Source organism: Staurois parvus, unplaced genomic scaffold (assembly GCF_062004578.1).
Source record: "Staurois parvus isolate SC_StPar_1 unplaced genomic scaffold, SC_StPar_1.0 ptg000059l, whole genome shotgun sequence".
Lineage (NCBI taxonomy): Eukaryota > Metazoa > Chordata > Amphibia > Anura > Ranidae > Staurois > Staurois parvus.
The window spans coordinates 14,446,967-14,463,176 of record NW_028317855.1 but is presented as its reverse complement, the minus strand read 5'-3'; the positions used below and the strand labels follow the sequence as shown (position 1 = coordinate 14,463,176).

Genomic DNA, 16,210 nt, shown 5'->3' with positions numbered 1-16,210 from the left:
GTGGCTGAGGACACGGCGGAAGAAGAGGTGGTAGAGGCGGACATCTTTGCTGGACCAAGGACGTGCAAACGTGGAGGCAAAAGCGGCGTGACCTGTCCAAGTTGCTGGTGCGGCTGTGCCGGCACCACGTTCACCCAGTGGGCCGTAAATGACATGTACTGTCCCTGACCGTAGTTACAGCTCCACACGTCGGCACTGCCGTGCACTTTGGCAGAGACCGACATGCTCAAAGACTGGCCCACCATCTCTTCTACATGTGAATGCAGGGCTGGCACTGTCTTTTTGGCGAAGAAATGCCGGCTTGGCACTCTCCACCGCGGCTCGGCACAAGCCATCATTTCTCGGAAAGGTGCTGAGTCCACCACTTGGAAAGGGAGGGACTGCAGCACCAGCAACTTGGACAGGAGGACGTTCAGCTTCTGCACCGTCGGGTGCGTGCTCGCAAACTGTTGTCTCTTGGAAACGGATTCCAAGAAAGACTGCTGACGGAATCCGTGAAGAGGAGTAGCAGGAGAAGGAGCATCTGAACGAGCGGAAGATGCCAACGAGCGACAACTCCCCTCAGCAGAGGTGTTGGAGCCTTGACTGGCTGATAGAGGGCGATTGACGTCGGGTGACGGAGCAAGTAACGGAGCGGGTGATGGAGCGGGGGCTGGGGCAGGCAGAACCGCCGTATCTTTATCACGGTTTTCCCAGGCCACCGAATGGCGACGCTGCATATGCTGACGCAACGCTGTAGTCCCAACATGGGCCCCCTGGCCACGCTTGACTTTCTGGCCACATAGTCGACATACGGCTACGTTTACTTCCTCGGGCGGCTTGACAAAAAATTGCCACACCGCCGAGTAGGAAACTTTGCCCCCGCTACTCCTCACTGGCTGACTGCTACTTCCTCCGTGCACACGGGCACCACTACTGGCCGTGGTGGTAGGCTGCAGTGGAGCTGGTGCTCTACTCCGTGGCCGTTTGGCTCCACTGACACTGCTGCGACCCTGCTGCCTCCTGGGCAACCCACCGACTGTTTTGCTCGCTGGCAAGCTGGCACCCTCTTCTCCTGATGATGCGGAAGCAATAGCCTGATGACGACGAGGCTGCCAAGTGCGATCAGCCTCATCATCATCAATTAGGGTCTCCGCCTCACTACTAGCCCCCTCGGCTGCGTGTGGGTCAGGAGACAGACCTGTCTCTAGACCGGCTACCGAGCCACTCTCCTCGCCAGTACTTCTTCGCCTGGCTGCTGAAGAGGCGGATCTCTCCCCCCGTTCCTGACCGCCCTCTGTTAGCTCTTCCTCACTGTACAGTGGGGCTGAGCCCACAGCATGCGATACTTCGCTTGGTGAGGGAACACCAAAGGACAGGGGCAGGTAGAGGACACGTGATTTCAGTGGGCTTGCTCCCGGGCCATGCCAACTAACGGTTGTGTCTGACGTACCCACCGACCGTTGACTGTAGGTGTCAGAGGTGACCTGGGAAGAGGAAGACGACCGAGCCAACCAATCGATGACGGCAGGGTTGTCGGTGGAGACACAACCGCTGGATGACACCGGGAGCACTGGCCTCTGGCTGCGACTAGTGCTGCCTCGACCCCTTCCTCTGCTGCCACGTCTGCTCGCTCCTGAAACATTGCCTCCCTTGCCACTCCTCTGCGTGTTGTCTGACATACTCTTTAATTCAACGATTCTGTGTCCCTGAGTAACGATTCTGTGTCCCTGAGTAACAATTCTGTGTCCCTGAGTAACAATTCTGTGTCCCTGAGTAACGATTCTGTGTCCCTGAGTAACAATTCTGTGTTCCTGAGTAACAATTCTGTGTCCCTCAGTAACGATTCTGTGTCCCTGAGTAACGATTCTGTGTCCCTGAGTAACGATTCTGTGTCCCTGAGTAACGATTCTGTGTCCCTCAGTAACGATTCTGTGTCCCTGAGTAACGATTCTGTGTCCCTGAGTAACGATTCTGTGTCCCTCAGTAACGATTCTGTGTCCCTCAGTAACGATTCTGTGTCCCTCAGTAACGATTCTGTGTCCCTGAGTAACGATTCTGTGTCCCTGAGTAACGATTCTGTGTCTGTCCCTGAGTAACGATTCTGTGTCCCTGAGTAACGATTCTGTGTCCCTGAGTAACGATTCTGTGTCCCTGAGTAACGATTCTGTGTCCCTCAGTAACGATTCTGTGTCCCTGAGTAACGATTCTGTGTCCCTCAGTAACGATTCTGTGTCCCTCAGTAACGATTCTGTGTCCCTGAGTAACGATTCTGTGTCCCTGAGTAACGATTCTGTGTCCCTCAGTAACAATTCTGTGTCCCTGAGTAACAATTCTGTGTCCCTGAGTAACAATTCTGTGTCCCTCAGTAACGATTCTGTGTCCCTCAGTAACAATTCTGTGTCCCTGAGTAACAATTCTGTGTCCCTGAGTAACGATTCTGTGTCCCTCAGTAACAATTCTGTGTCCCTGAGTAACAATTCTGTGTCCCTGAGTAACAATTCTGTGTCTGTCTCTGAGTAACAATTCTGTGTCCCTGAGTAACAATTCTGTGTCCCTGAGTAACAATTCTGTGTCTGTCCCTGAGTAACAATTCTGTGTCCCTGAGTAACAATTCTGTGTCCCTGAGTAACAATTCTGTGTCTGTCTCTGAGTAACAATTCTGTGTCCCTGAGTAACAATTCTGTGTCCCTGAGTAACAATTCTGTGTCTGTCCCTGAGTAACAATTCTGTGTCCCTGAGTAACAATTCTGTGTCCCTAAGTAACGATTCTGTGTCCCTAAGTAACGATTCTGTGGCCCTAAAGTCTCTGTGGCCCTAACTCTGTCCCTAATACACAGAGGTCTGTCTCTCTTGAATGACCGGAGGCTAATGGAGAATTCTAAGATGGCCGCGATTTATAGCTCCACCATTACACAGTGCTGGCTGGCTGGCTGCTGATTGGCTAATGCGATCACATGTCATGAATGAATGCATTATGGGTCCGCGCGCCTTGTCTGCGCGCCTTCCCAGAGATCCCCGCTCCGTCGCCACACATGTCGCCGCCATTTTTGGGAAAATTCGATTTGTGCATCTGAAGTTTGCTAATTTTCAGATTCGGCGCGAATCGAATATTTCCTAATCTTCGAAACGAATTCCACTTCGTCATGTTCGATTCGCTCATCTCTAGTCATCATCATCATATCATATATGGTCTTCTAGTCTGCACAATCCTTGCCAATGCTCTTGACTCCTACCATGTTCTGAAAAGCATTTTATCTATACACTAAACTTTAAAGAGACTTGAGAGCTCATGGGATACCTATTTTCTTGATAAGAAATAATTGAAGCTTGGCTGATTAAATGCTTCCACATGTAGAGTAAATCTTGTATTCTAGTTAAGTTTGTCTTATCAAGCCACCCCTTCTAACAGTCATACTGCAGAAGCTCAGAGCTGCTGTGTGTTGATAGAATTGAGAGTTATTCAGAGACAGAAAAAGGACAGTAAAGAATTCCAGGAACACTGAAGTCTAGGATGTTTTTCTTTTAGCCAGGAGCAAAGAGGATTCACACTCAATGGCATTATTACTTCAATGAGTTATACTGTAATTTGTGAAATAATTTACATTAGCATTTTTTGTACCGTGTCCCTTGAATACCAATTTCAAATAAAAGAATCTGGTTAATTATGTTCAACTGGTGCACACTAGATGTTTAGATGAGGAAAACTGCAAGATCTGCATCCCTATTAGAAGTTTTTAACCCCTGGGGAGTATCTCACCAAAACATTCCTATTGCAGGAGTTACCTGAATTTTGACTTACAGTATATCTCCTGGCAGACTTTGGGGAAATTCAGTGAGCCAATTCCACACTCAGGCAATTACATTTCTAGGAAAATTACGTACACCAGCAGTGTACAGAACACATCCAGGTAGCCATGTTGTATTTCATTTAGCAGAAAATTACAGCGCTGGAGATTGAAAAAGAAAGGTGATTTTTAATAACATTTGTTTACAACATTTCTTGTGTAGCATTGTATATGCTATATTTTTCCACACGGAGTTACCCTTTAAGCAATCATATTAGCTTGAACTCACCCTAGTTCAGTTTGGATTTGATTTCTTTAACTTTCTGTTTTTTTGGGGTTTTATTAGCAGCAAATTGTTTGTTTCCTGCTTTTTATATTGCAATAAAAATATTTCCATCTTTGGTAATGCACATATGATAGATGTGAAAGATATGAATAAACAAAACATCATTAAATAGCCTGTCTGTGGTATGCAGGGCTATTTGCCTTCAAATGCTTTCAGTTACTACTTGTTTGTGAGTACCATGTTGATTAATGTCATATAAGTGTTGGTTCTCATCCTGTAAACTAGACTCACAAAAGCCCGTCACATTCATTTTATGAGCACTGCTGAGGAAGGTAGCAAAAAAGTTCAGAGAGGGTCAGGATTTTGTAAGGCAGGATGCATCTGGATACGCTTGGGTTAGGAATTGAAAAACATGCACAGCTCACACATGGCAGGGCTAGCCATGTGTTTCCAGAATACCCCAAAGCTCTCTGTTGTACAAACTAAGTAGACCCAGAGATCATCTTCAAGTACAAATGGAAAGGAGGGGCGAATTAATGGTATGTAACATTTTTACTGTCCTGTTGTCTTTTGGGGGTACTCCTAGAAACTGGGTATTTTGTAAAATCATTCCCATTATTCTTTTCTTGCCAATTTCTATCATGTACCTCATATAGCCATCTGTAATCTGAAGTGGTTTTCGCTTTTAATATGTGAGATGATACCGATCATTTAAGTTTTAGCTGTTAAATTGTACATTGTACATAAACCCAGTGGTAGTACATTACTTGAAAGCTGGAAGCATGTAGTGTTGCAGCAGATATTACTGAAAAGCTGTGGGCCAGGAGAGATTACTACTGCAATTATTGCATGTGAATGTGTGCTACACACAATAACAAACCTATCTTTCTGGAGACGTGCTGGAACATGAAGGGAGAACTTTAAAACCTGTAGAACTGATGGGAGTTGTTAAAACAATACTGGAAATAGATCCATAAACTGCTATTTCCTACAGATAATGAAAGCTGAAGAAAGCATTTATAATCAAACCTGCCTAAATGTCATTCACTTTTTTTTTTCCTGTGAAAGATATTTGTGTGCTGTGTTTGCCATGTCTTTTTTGTAATGCTTTATAAAGAAATTGTGTATGTTGCTGACTTATAGAAGAATTTGGTATGTTCGTGGTGTTGCCATTTCAAGAAACTGTTTTATTTTCATTCAATGTCAAATCCTGCCAACGTTCTTCAGATAATGCAGGTGTTTGTGTATTGTATTGTTCCACCTGTGAATGTGAAATAAAAGTGAATAAATATGTTTTATATTACGTATAGTTTTTTTTTATGCATTTTTTTTTCTTTAGTTGATGCAATGAATTTTGTCCATGTGTATTCTGCTATTGGATATATTTTATAAATCTGTGTTTGAACTGGCACTCAGTATTTTAGGTTCTCTTTTGAGAAGGACCGCTGCTTTCATCATACCATTATATAAGTAATACTTTTTCATAGATGGCTGTTAGTAAAAAGAATGCTATTGTAGCTATAAGGCTGGTGCAAAGCAGTCATTAAATGTAAAAAAATTAGTAAATGAGTACTTAAAAGAACAATTTAGACTATTATTTTGAAAACTCAGTTGTTGGTGCTAAGGAGTGAAGGATTTGGCTCTAATTCTAATGCCAATTAGCAATAGGAAATGTGCAAATATTGTCCAAAGCTTCTGCTTGACAGTTTTTGACTTGCTTTTTGAATTCCTTTGGAGAGAGATAAAAATTGAAGACAAAAGTCAAAAGCTATAACATTACCAGTTAATTGTTGTTGAAAGTCAGAAAAAAAGGAAATGTTGAGCATTTTGTGGACGTGAGAAGGGAATGGATTCTTTACCTATGACCCTATATGCTTTGCATAAACCATCTCATAACCCAAAATGTTCCACATCCTCTTGATAAACCAAGGGATAAGCTTACTTTAGTTGCCATTTTTTTTTTTTTTTAGTTTCAAGGCTGTAGAATTTATTGGAATTTCTCATATACCTGAACTTCAAATAAGCCAAGCCATACCTATAGATTTAGTTTTCCAGGCAAACTTTTATCTTGCAATGACAAAGCTTTTAAGAAAATGTCATAGCAATCACAGTTAATCAAATGAAACTATGATTCTGTCCTCTAGTCTAGATGGCTTGTGGGTTGAGTTGTCCCAATCTCCTCTCTTATAATGTTTCCTTAGGAAATCTAGTAAGAAATGGTAGTCTTGCTTGGAAAGTGCGTTGATTATTTATTGAGCAGAAATGTCAGATGCCCCAATGCATTTCGGGTGAATGGACTCCCTCCTTCAAACCTAAAATGTAAAGAACAATAAAAAACTATATAATACTATCTGTGATATATAATGATCATTCTATCTTCAGGTATAACCATTTATTTCACAGCCCTTAATTCAGGTTAGCGCATTCCTTCCTGATTCTGTTATATATTGTTACTATTGTTATAAGATCACTTTTACTTTATTTTATCTTGTGCCATATGGGTTACATTTCATTTTTTATGCAATAAGGACCTTGTTTCATGTAATATCTGTTATTCATATAGATTATCCAGACTATATAGGGTAATCTGTGCTGCGGTATCTATATATGTGGGATTTTTATGCACAAATGCAGTGGGGAACTGCTTACCTAGTAGATTGTTGTAACCCAAAGGCAATATCATTGTGTTATCTACGGCACATATATTTTTCATATGTCGCTTTCCCCTTTGCTCCTGAAGAAATGGACTAGATCCCCTGAAACATGTTGAGGGTTTCAGCTCCCTTGGATATTCCATCTTTTGTTTTATTGTTTCAGGCGAATGCCTTATGTGTATTCAGTACATACGGAAAATGTTGATACTTATACAGTAAGTGTGGGTTACAAGGGACTTCATAACAGGAGGGAACCACATGCTCCTGTAAAACAATCTAGACAGTAGTGGTGCACCAAAATGAAAATTCTGGTGCCGAAACCGAAAATTCAGAATGCACTTGGCCGAAAACCAATAACGGACAGTTTTTATTTTATTTTTTTTAATTAATATGGGTGGGAATTTTGCATTGAAGTCACTAGGGGGCATTTTTGCATTGAAATCAATGGGGGCTCGACTTTGCATGAAAGTCTGAGACGCAATTTTGCATTGAAGTCACTAGAGAGCGATTTTGCATAAAAATCTATGAGACGCAACTTTGCATGTATCAGCACCTTTTTTCCTATCAGCAAAATGCCGATAACACTATTTTCAGCAGATATGTTTCATCCGCTGATATATTGGTGCATGCCGAAAAGACAGTTGTTCCTTAAAAAAAATGTAAAGAAAAGTAAAATGAAATAGGAATTTGTAATTATGTTTTACATTCTGTGGGCACTTAAAAAGAATACAGTGTATTATTATTTAGAATGTGGTGCCCCTATATGCAGCCCACAAAGTGAATGATGATAATAGGAGAGGTAGTTCATCATAAACACCCAATATTTGTAGGCAGTCTACCTGTGCAGAAAACATTTTAGAATAAGCTCAGTTTTCCCAAGTAGGCACCATTCTACCATGCTACATACACCTCAAATGATGCAAGTTTAAGTAAAAAATCTCATCATGAAAATCTGATTTGTTTGGCAGCCGCATGCAAACATTTGCTACTTTAGTGTTCAGTGGCTTAGTAGTTAGCACTTCTGCCTTGCAGCATTGAGGTCCCCAATTCAAATCCAGACACTATCAAATCATGGTTGGGGCACTATCAACATGGAATTTGAATGTGCTTGCGTGGGTTTCCCCAAGGTACTTTGGTTTGCTACCACACCCCAAAGATATACAGTACTAATAGCTTATTTGGCTGCTTTCCAAACATTGGGACTTGTAAGCTTCGTGAGGGCAGGGACTGATGTGAATGTAAATTGTTGATATAACAAATAACTACTGTATGTTGTGCTCTTTGTCAAATGGGCTGTGAGATTTTACCTCCTCTTCTTTCTGATCAGCTGATCCCAGTGACTTCTGTTACGCATTGGAGTGTCTGTGTCTAGCAGAATCAAAACATCACATATTATAATGGTCTTTTTTTTTTTTAAATAAGATATAAAATCTTTGAACTAAACACTGTTAAAAACAGATAGTTTCTACAATGTAATGATATCCCACTTATCATTTGTATTACAAACTATGATATGCACTTAATCTGGAAAATAGGGATGAGACTGCAATCTTTTTTTGATTTGAACATCATTTACAATTCTGATTTCCTGCATTCATGTACAGTACTTATGCCGATTTATCTTCATAAGATGATGTGTTTTTGCTGATTGTAATGTGCCACGTTTCTTGATGTCTCATGACTGACTCGCATATGTTCTGTTTTAGGAGAAATCTGATGCTGGCTCCACCTCATTACAGCTGTGTTCCCCAACTGAAGTACGTACAATAAATGATTATTTTCATTTTCCTCCCTATAGTTGTTTTTCTTGTGATTACTGTTTGTTACTCAGTAACATTTTCCCCAACTTCTGTGATATATTGATTAACTGCCATTTTCTTGCCCTTTTAGGATTCCTTTGAATTCAGCAGTGAAGTGTCTACGCCAGAGACTGAAAGGAAGTAAGTCATACACTTAAGTTGTGAAAAAAAATGTATTTATAGTCATATCAAAAAACAATCTTTGAAATTTCAGAAAAATAAAGATACAGTTGTATTCAGCCTACACTATATATGAAAACACTATAAAACAGCCAATTAAACCTAGATTTTTCTGTGATATTAGTAATTCAGCTTTGGTCTCGGACCCATAACAGATGGAAACGTGTGTCAAGTGGATTCTGCAAATGAGGAATTTAAAGGAATGATGTAGTCTGACTATCCAAATAACTGTACCTTTATTTTCCCAATTTAGCTTGCTTAAAGGAAATGGTAGCATAAAAGGGAATAACTTTTACAATATTGACATAAAGGTAAACTTGCGGATGGTGAAATGTTATTTAAAGACATTCTTCTAAACGTGAGAAATGTTGAAGAATGCTGGTGATGAAAAATGGGCTTGTATTATTGTAATTTATTATCAAAATATATTCAGTTTTGTTTACTTTCATCGGTACATGATATAAAAGTCATAGCTTCTATGGTGTTGGGTTGTTGTGAAACAGAGTAAAGTCACTAGTACCCAATTTTAAGTAAACAAAAATGACTGTTCAAGTGCTTGGAATGGTTAGGCCAGTTGCTGAAAGTCTGTTCAAGAGCTGCGTTTTTGCAACACCTTTCGTATCCTTTGGAAAAAACAAATGTAAAAAAGCTCTGAACCTAAAACATTGCACACCCTCACCTGAAGTTCCCCACAACCCCTTGTCCTATCCATATACCCAATTTTTAAAATTATCAGTTATAGCACTTAGACATGGTTCGGTAAAACTATGCCAGCACCAGGACACTGCATAAATGTGACCAGGTAGAATAGACTAAAAATGGGGAAACACAACCAAAGTGCATCATCATCAAGTGCACCATCTCAGAGAAACTGAAGTAAAAAACTGACCAGCAGCAGGATAGTTTTGAGAGTAGATTAAAGAGGGAAGAGGGCTGGGATACAAGGGAGTTGTTTTGTTACACAAAAAAAAATGTCATTGTCCCAGAGACACACTAAAAAAAATTGACCAGCAACAAAATGATAGTGTAAAGCTTATCTAAACCCCAAAACAAACATTTAATTAAAAGTTTTTTTTCCTTTATTTTTACCAGGTAATCCAGCCTGTAATACATTTCCTGTCCTAAGGTGGCTCCTCTATCAATGGAGGAGCAACAGAGACACCCTTGGACAGCATCATGGTCTAGAAAGGGTAGTATCACATGGACTAGTAGATTTAGATGGACTTCAAAACTAAAACCTAACTCCGGCTAACACTTTTTAAGCAGTTACAGAAACAGGTTTTTTCTTGGGAAAAGGAAAGCCAACAGCTGACTGTAAATAGCTAAACAAACTATAGCAGCCAGGATCAAACAAACAGATCAGAAATCAAAAGGTGGAAACACCGGACACTGGAGCCCAGCCACTATATAGAGAGGTAAAGATACTGCTTCAGCCTGAACTCCTTTTGGCTATACTCCTCCGACATGTTTCACCCTCCCTACGGGGTTTAATTATGGAGAAGCCAAGAGTCTGTTTACATATCATTGCTGCTGCCAACACAGTCCTTACATCAATGGCAGCAAAAGGCTTAAAGGATTTGTGTGTATTTTTAACTTTTTTTTATTTTCATGTTGCCCTCAAAGACATAATAATAGGAATTTCTCCCCACTATACAGTATGTTTTAAAAGCAGCATTTTGCGTTAACAGTCCCCCTTAAAAATTGATGATTTCCTCGTGACCTTTTTTGATGATAGCATGCATATTGGTATTGGCTATAGCCAAAATTTAGTATCAAGAGTGTAAACATGGAAGGAAGACCAGGGGAAGATTGAAAGTGGCCATGATGGATGAGAACGCTGACACCGCAGCTCTGGAGGGGGATTGCTTGCACAGTAACTCTTTCATAATGTACTAATATGCTGTATGCGGTGCATTCTAGTACATTATGGCTAAAAGCTCCTGGGACCCCTTTTTTTTGGGGGCGGGGGTTTGTTGCACTTTAACCTTTGCTGGGAGGTGCATATTTTCACTTAGAACACGGAATTCATCTTTAACAAAAAAAGTATTCTTCTGCAATTTTCACCATCACCAATCCTCATTCCTTATATTGTGTTTAAAGCGCTCTTGTGAATGCCGTCCCTTTTTCATTTTTATTTATTATACTTTAAATATTTATTCATTTTTCAGATAAAGTTATACAAACATATTCATTAAAACCTTAGCATATTGTTTCATCCCTTACCCCCCCCCTCCCCTCTTTCCCCCCCAACCTATATACCACCCCCCCATTCAATCCCTAACCCCTTCTGCTCTGTATTTTCCTGTTTATTTCTGGAGATCGTAATCCCTATAAAAGAAGAACATAATATCTTTTACATATTGTATATTATTCCCCCATAACCTCTAAGGCTAGCCTTGACCTTTTGAATTCCTTCCATTTGTTCCATCTTGTATGGTGAATCTCCATTTTATCTTCATTCAAATGATAAAGTTCCTCCAATTTACATATTTGATCCACCCTATCCACCCAGTCTTTTATTTTCGGCACCTCCTGTCTCCTCCAATACTTGGGTATCAGTCCCTTTGCTGCATTCAAATAGTACAATAAACCAGATTCTTTGTATTTTTTAACTGAAAGCTTAGTACTATGAAAAAGGCAAATCTCTGGGTCTAATAGAATATCAACCTCTGTAATTTTCTGAATCAAGCTTACTATTTACCCCCAACACTCTTGTATTTTAGAACACTCCCACCATATGTGATACATTGTGCCTCTAACTCTACATCCATGCCAACATAAAGGTGAATTATCTCCACTCAATCTGTGTGCTACACTCGGTGTGATATACCATCTTGCCAAACACTTATAATTCATTTCTACCTCCTGCATATTTATATTTCCATGAATTATTCTATACATTTTCCTCTGTTTTTCCGCAACTATTGTTACTCCTATTTCTCTTTCCCATTTTTCTATATATGGAGGACTTATATCTGCATTTATTTCAGTGAAAATCCTATATATTTTAGAGGTTCCGTGTTTCCCAACTCCCCATGTACCTAATAAGTGCTCAAAAGGTTTCCAATCCTCTCTTATTCTTAAAGGCTTTGGAAGCTTTCCTATAAAGTGTTTCAATTGAAAATAACGCCACTCATCCATTCTCGTAAAAACTTCTTCTTTTTTCCAATTCCTTAAGTGATCCTATTTCCTCCCCCACCATTATATCCCTTAATTGTGCATCTTCCTTCTTAATCCACTTCCCTGTGATACCTTCTTTACGCGGGGGGAAAAACTCTGTGGACTTTAAGGGCATTAACAATTAATGAAATTCCCATCCCATCTGTTTGTGTAAAACATCCCAAACTCTTAAAACAATAAATGTGAACAAACTTGTACTGTCTGCTAATCCTCTGTATTGTGGAGGTAACCATACAATTCCACTTAATTTAGTATTACTTAGTATATATTCTATTTTAACCCAGCTTTTCCTCTCTGCATTATATATCCAGTCAAAAGTTTTCACCATTATTACCGAGTTATAGTATCTTTTTAAATCTGGGATTCACAATTCTCCTTTCTCTTTATTTCTACATAGAATTTCCTGGCTTATTCTCTGGTTTTTTATTCCTCCAAATAAATCCTATTAACATTTTTTAATTGATCTAAAGTATACCTCTGGTAGTTTAATTGGTATCATTTGAAATTTATATAATATTTTTGGAACAATCATCATTTTTATCAAATTTATACGACCTATCCATGACGGGATTCCCCCACCGTCCCTTTTTAAAGCATATCTGTCAGAGAAAAAGAAAACTCTCTTGCCCCATGATAGGCATCTACCCCAGACAGGTATTTAATTTTAACACAGATCAGCTTCAATGGTTGTAATATGGGTATCATAAACTCCAGAGTTCTGTGAGGAGAAAGCTGCATAGGGTCTGGTTTCTAACAGATTATCTAAATTCATGCTATATGATCATTTCCACAGCTTCACAGTGACCGAATAGAGTAAAATAGGAGTATTTAGCACAGATGCTTGACTGTAAGAGTATTTCACTGCATAATTTTAGCTGAATAAATATTTTCATTCACTTCACCCATGCCATAACAACTTAGGGTCAATAGTATTGGAGAGTACTTTTCATTACATTGTTTGTTGAATCTACGGTATTTTGGCCACTTGTTTGATTTGTAAATAGAAGATGGTCACAAATCTCTGTTATAAATCACAAGGCAGTGCTACCTCATGTGGATGCCTGATTTGAGAGAAATAGATTGTATTTTGGAATTTGTTTCAGGGAAATGTCAAGGTAAACTTCAATGTCTTCTGTTTGCAATTGTCATTTAATGTTTAGAATTGTATAGTCTGCTTAAGGGGCTTTTCTCACCAGATGTGTTGGCACAATTTTTTTAGACACATGCCATCCCAAGGACCTGTAAAAACAAAGTGTGAATGGGAGTTGTTTACACTGGTGCATTGCGATGCATACCCTACTGTTTTCCTGGCACAATGCAACAAATGATAATGCATGTCAGCTTGGTGCAGCGCACAACAGAACACGGGGAAATCAGCAGGCCAGCCAGGTTTGGCTCCTCTGCCTTGCTGTAGACCCTTTGCATTTTCCAGAAAGTGAGGATAAAAGTACATGTTAAAATGCACTGCAAAGCAAAATGCCAATACACGTCAACACACACGTTGCAGTACGACTGGGCCCTAAATAATAATGTAAGGTGTTCTAATTGAATATATTTAAGACAGGATATTAATCAAATTATTCACTGCGTTCGTGTTTACCAAAATATTAAATACCATAAAAAATAATCACAGAATCATAAATAGTCCCAATGTGAGAAATTTTTTCAATGTGAAAAAAATATGTACAAATGTCCAGAAACCAAAAGAAGGAAAACATAACCACATCCAAGGTAGAGCTGATTGAAGAAAAGATATCCTGGGAAAATTAGAAGAGGCCTCCACTGAATAACACCATGCAGGCTTACTGGATATGCATGACCCTCTGATAAAAGAAATGTCAAGGAATGTTTTAGTATATAAATCCCATGGAGGTCTCCTCTAGAGTATCTCTTGTAAGTATGCTTGGATCAGCGGGTAGGTACAAGATCGCAATGGCGCATGTGTACAAAGAATGCAGCCAGTAAGGAAGACAACCTCCTTTGGACTTTGGACACATTTAGTCACACCTAGGGAGGAGCCTGCTGTGACATCATTGTGTAACCGGAAGTCTGCTGGCCAATCTTCCTTACTGGCCAGATTGTTTGTACACACACACCATTGCTATCTTGTATATGTGAGTGTTTTACCATTTTCAATAAGGTATTTGAGGAAGGTTTTACACTATGTCAGATTCTTTCTGTTTTATATATCAATTTGATAGATGGATCAATATCTGTGAGTTTCCCAGGGCAGAGGTAGCCGCCGATCCAAGCATACTTAAAAGGGATACTTTAGAGGAGACCTCCATGGGATTTATATACCAAAGTGGTTCGTGACCTTTCTTTAATCAGAGGGTCATGGATATCTAGTAAGCCTGCATGGTGTTATTCGGTGGAGGCCAGTTCTAATTTCCCAGGATATCTTTTCTTCAAGTCAATAATATTTTGTATTTATTTATGTATTTACTGCTATTTGTCATCGCACAGCACATTTTGTATATTTAAGACAGGGACTTGTAAAAGAAAAAAATTAACTCTGATGTTTTGTAAATAAACCTGAGACTTGCAGGCTATTCAATGTCAATCCTTTTTGGGCTTTGCTATGGTGATTTTTATGAATGTGGGTTGTAAAGCGGTATTAAACCCAAAACCAACAATGTGATATACTGCAGCTTACCAGTTCTTAGACTGAGTGGCTGCATTCCTTTTCCTTTTCTTAGGCCCCTCTGTTTTCGCATGGTCTGACCAGTAACCTACTTCCTGTATTAAAGTACCCGTACTTTGGATGAAAGAGCGCAGAGGACACAGCAGACAGGAGCATTGTCAGTCTGTAGGGATGTTAGATATACTAGAAGTTTTGGATACACTAACAAATTGAAGATGAACTTCGGCTAATACTTTATAAGTAGTTAAATAAATGTTCTGTGTTCTTTTTTTTTTTTTTAAATGTTGCTTTTGGGATAAAGGTTTTATATAAGTTAAGAAAAGCTGGTCATTGTAAGCACCGCTGTCAGCAGCAAATGGTTTGTCTCATCTCTGTAACTGTTACATTTGCTGGAGAGATTTTTCTTTTGAAAAACAGACCTGCTGACTGGATCACCAGATGCAAATAAAGGAAAAAAGAAACCCACATTTAAGAATTGGTATGCTGCAATATAATAAATGTTTGCTTTTGGGTTTAATACCACTTTAATTTAATTTCTTTTTGATAAAAGAGAAAAGCATTTTTAGTTTTGAAGTTGGTTATTCAGTTACAGCAGTCTTCCCATTTTACATATACTCTGTAGTTGGGGAAAGGGTGATATCACTCCTAAAAATCAGACTGTAACTACCAATTTAATTTTCAGATAAAACTGGAAAAGTTATAGGAAATGTCTGACTGATTGCTTTTTTAATAGAATGCTATGTCTTCTGCGGTTATCTGTAGAACATTTTTCATACATGTCGTGAAATATATTCACTCTTGGCAGCTGTATAAATATTGACACCAGCGCAGGAATATTGGTTGTCTTATTCCGTTTTTTGGAAATTTGTTCTTTAGGTAAATTGTCAATCTCCTAGCAACAGACATTAAGCCAGTTAATTCTCCTAGATCGGCTTCTTAAAGGGCAGGTTTTGCCCTCAGTACACTTACTTCCTAACATTTTAAAATGCCATATTGAAATTAGTGTCTCAACTTGACAGTGACAGTGGTAATGGAGACAGAAGATCCCTTCAATGGAGACACATACAGCTTTGCTGTTTATCTGCCCAGTGGAAGCCAACACAGCAATAAAAGTCCAAAAAGAGCTTCTAACCCTTTCATAACATTATTTTCCCTGGAATTCCACTAGCCAGAAAAAAAGCTTATTGTATTGCAATGTTTGGCAATATATATATTTTATATGCTATTCAAAGAAAGTGCTATTGCAACTTCTCACTATATAAATAGTAGATTTTATTATTGTAGTAAAAATAGTATTTTTATTATAGTGGATTTTAGAATAGTTTATTATTAAAATCCTATAATAAAAAATAAATTCTTACTACTATAATAAAATCTACTATTTTTATAGTGAGTAGTTGCAATAGTACTTTCTTTGAATAGCATATAATATATATATATATATATATATATATATATATATATATATTATAATATTTATTATTATTATTATTATTACAACTGGTTCTAGTCTCTGCCTCCCCCACTAAGGAGTCACGCTTGCTTCACCAGGAGAAGTCTTACTTGCTAATAACTAAAAATATAACTGCCTCTTGGAAATGTTATAAGTGGGCAAACCTTGAAACTTAAATGTAGAGATCTCACTAGTATGTATGTAGTATGTTACAATCTGGTCAGTTACTTAGCCCTAAGTGAAACAA

General features: G+C 39.0%; 1 protein-coding gene across 6 annotated transcripts in view; it reads left to right on the top strand.

The window, feature by feature from the left end:
* SASH1 (SAM and SH3 domain containing 1) overlaps nt 1-16,210 on the top strand; it is a 1,153,074-nt gene that overhangs the window by 966,499 nt on the left and 170,365 nt on the right. For all 6 annotated transcript variants that reach the window (XM_089668633.1, XM_089668628.1, XM_089668631.1 and 3 more), the window contains exons 3-4: nt 8,414-8,464; nt 8,598-8,647. In XM_089668633.1, coding sequence (XP_089524759.1) covers nt 8,414-8,464; nt 8,598-8,647 — 101 coding nt within the window. The remainder of the gene's footprint in view (nt 1-8,413; nt 8,465-8,597; nt 8,648-16,210) is intronic.